This window comes from Poromitra crassiceps (genome assembly GCF_964638095.1).
Source record: "Poromitra crassiceps genome assembly, chromosome: 5".
In the NCBI taxonomy this organism is placed as follows: Eukaryota; Metazoa; Chordata; class Actinopteri; order Beryciformes; family Melamphaidae; genus Poromitra; species Poromitra crassiceps.
This window is the reverse complement of record NC_139642.1, coordinates 30514963-30518230: the sequence shown is the minus strand read 5'-3', so window position 1 is coordinate 30518230 and position 3268 is coordinate 30514963. Positions and strand designations below refer to the sequence as shown.

At 43.1% G+C, this 3268-nt stretch overlaps 1 protein-coding gene across 1 annotated transcript in view; it reads right to left on the bottom strand.

Annotated features, from left to right (window-relative positions):
- sphkap (SPHK1 interactor, AKAP domain containing) overlaps nt 1-2463 on the bottom strand; it is a gene marked incomplete at its 5' end in the record, with an annotated part of 36027 nt that extends 33564 nt beyond the window's left edge. The window contains one exon of the mRNA XM_083637409.1: nt 2429-2463. Coding sequence (XP_083493535.1) covers nt 2429-2463 — 35 coding nt within the window. The remainder of the gene's footprint in view (nt 1-2428) is intronic.
- Between the last annotated feature and the right edge of the window lie 805 nt (nt 2464-3268).

Sequence of the window (3268 nt, the reverse complement as noted above, 5' to 3'; positions counted from 1 at the left end):
CCTTACAAAGACCTGGACCAAGTCTGTGTTCCATTGTAAACACTCATAATGCCAAGCTGAGTGTCCAAAGGCCAACAGTTTGTTGGTTTATACAAGATACAAGATGTTTTATTGTCACTTGATGGACAAGTACACAAGTGTGAAATTCTTGAGCCGTGTTGTGTTCCGTTACACATCATTACCGTCACCATCAGATAGGATACAGAGAGGCACATTTAGGTAGGCTAATATCACTGCCTCAATAGTCCACCACACTTCATCATGAAGCTGTGGAAAGAGTCATTATAGGCTATGACGAGTTCAAATAGGCCTGAAGATGTTCAGGCAGCTTCAGTGGGGGGTAGTCATGATGGGGCCCAGTGCAAGCAATTTTGACGGGCCCTAGTACACTCTAGTTATGAAGTACACATGTGCAAGCAACACACACACACACACACACACACACACACACACACACACACACACACACACACACACACACACACACACACACACACACATTAGGCATAGGCTATACTGTATGTTTTTACCAACATGTGTTGGATTTTACAGTTGAATTAGTTACTTCTAGGCTATATTGTATGGGGAATTAGAGAAAGCCATCATAACCATGGACAGTATTTAAACATCAGCACCTGTGAGCAGAGGAGCTGTCTATTTGACTGTGGTTCTGAAATGACTGCTGCTGCTGCTGCTGTTTAATGTTGATGTCTACATTGTCTGTAAGTTACTATAGGCTACATGGTGTATGTATGCTTTGATGTGGTTTTTATATGTCTTAAATGGCTCGTGCTGTGCTCATCATTGATTGTTTTTTTACAAACAAGTAGCACAATGGAAATAAGTCCTGGACTTGTGTGTCAATTCCTCGACAATTATAATATGTACTTGTGTTTGGGTTTCTATTCACTGTGTATTTTAAACATCTGTCAAATAAAATCTATCTAACTATCTATCTATTGATGACGTCAGGGGCGTATCTACGGGTGGGCCTGGGTAGGCACACGCCCACCCACTTCTTGCCCTGGCCCACCCAAATTTTTTTTTTTTTTTTTTTTTTTTTAAATTGGTTGTTTTCTAGAGGCAAACTTGCTGCTGCATTGCTAGCCAATGGTTTTGTTACTTTTGTAAAAACGCAGGGCACATCATCTCCAGAGTCTAATGCATGACAACTTCATGACATCTAGGAATTTTGTTCTCTCTGTGGATAAATAAACCAGAGGGCGTCTTGTTCAAACTTGAAGCAGCCTCAGTGTTGTTATTTTTTAAACTCACAGCAGTATATGGATCAGTGGTTCTAATTTCTGTATAAAGTAACAGTATACACACAAGTATAAGCATTCATGTATGCAACATTTGGCACCTATATGTAACCTTTTAAGGTTGAGATAATTGTATTATCATTATATGGTCCAAATATTTCAGTAAAGCACTTGAACCCTTGAAATATTCTTGCTTGGGTGGTATCATTCTACTTGAAATGATGGTCAAATGCATTATTTTTAGTAAAATAACACGTCAAATTTTTCGGGCGCCCGGCCTTCGGCCGGGCATCTGCACCCCTTCCTATCCAGGCCCACCCAATTTGATCCAGGCCCACCTATAATTCAATTTCTGCATACGCCCCTGGATGACGTATTCCTGGGGTGGCAATTTGAGTCATTTGCAAGAGCCCTGTTCTCTGCCCAGTAGGTTTTTGGAGAGCCTGCCCTCTCCACGGGCCGTTCTATCCCAGGGGGGGCCAGTGCAACTGCACTGTATTTACGCCACTGGGCAGGTTCAGGTTGCACATTAATTTGACTGGGAGCTACCACAGTGCAGATCTTTTGTTTTTCCTTCACTTCAGTTTCATTTTTGATCCCTGCAAAAGTTGTAATCAACATTTGAACGTCTATGATTTGAACATTAGTCCTATGTGGAAGATATAGTTGATTTGCAATGCTACAGTTGTCCACTTTTCTTTAGTTTCACATCATTGGTCAGGCAATGCAAGCATTTTGTTTAGCTACTAGCCTACACACTGTGCGGTCTACTATGAAAACGGTTTTACTGCAACATGCTGCATGGATTGCAACACTAGCCTATGCGTAAAATGTCAGTAACGTCAGAGCACAAATTTACACGCTACCCACTTCATCCCCGTTTTAAATAAAACGGATATTATGCTATCTCTCTTTTTTCTGAATTATTTGACATTTTAATCTGACACCAAAACAAAACCATATGTCCTGCCTATATTGTGGGAATAGTATAGTCAAACTCCATCACTCACTTCGTACTCAATTTAAAAAAGTATCTTAAAGGTCACTAAACACTCACTGAGTAGAGCTGCAGACACACTATAGTGATTCTTCCTTTGGGTACAGTAGGCGCTATGATCATCGACATTTTAAACGGTCGTAATATTGCGGGATAAGCGGTCGCTTACCTCCGGGTTTTCAGAAGGCACTTTGCACCAGCCATCCGGTCAAAATAACCCCAAAGTCCTCAGCTGATGTGATATTTCCTCGGTGGGATGTGGGGGGAGAGGGACAGTAGCGGCTACAGTAAGCGCGTATAATGTCCCCGGGACGCTCTGGTCCAGATACGCACCCCGACCGAAGACTGATGGAATCCCAGGCAGCGCTGGCTGCTTCACCGCGACTCGACGACTGATGAAGTGAGCGCAGCCGTCTCAAGACTGCTGCTATCCGTCTGCCCGTCAGTGGCGAGTGCAAGCGCATTAAGTCCGGCCTGGATCAAACACAACGAGTGGCACGACGCAGGCAAGGGCATGGACATGGAAAGCGCGCATGCATGTTACGCGCGTACGCAAGCACGCGCAGCCTACACACAGATGCACGCGCGCAAAAGTATGCCTATTTTGTTTTCATTAATTAATGTAGTAATGTATCTAGGCTACTGCATAATTAATTAGGCTATAATTGTTCACAGCTGACAATTAGAAACAACCAAGCCATTAACACTCGAAAAATGTGTAGGATTCAAGCATGGCGATAGCAGTGGCGCGCAGGACCATCGTTGTCGTAGTGGACTGGTGGCAGTGGGGTTGTAATAACGTTAGCAGTCACCTAGCTATGCAGTGTAGTAAAAGTAGGCTACTAATGTGGTCTGGTAGTCTAGTCAAATGGTGCAGTAGCCTACCGACAGTACGCTATTTAATAGTGGTAGTAACAGTTTAGTTAGTAGCAGCAGCTGGCAGTGGTGAATATGTGTTTTTTATCCCATATCACAAGATGACTTTTTGGTATTAGGCTTTTTCTAGGCA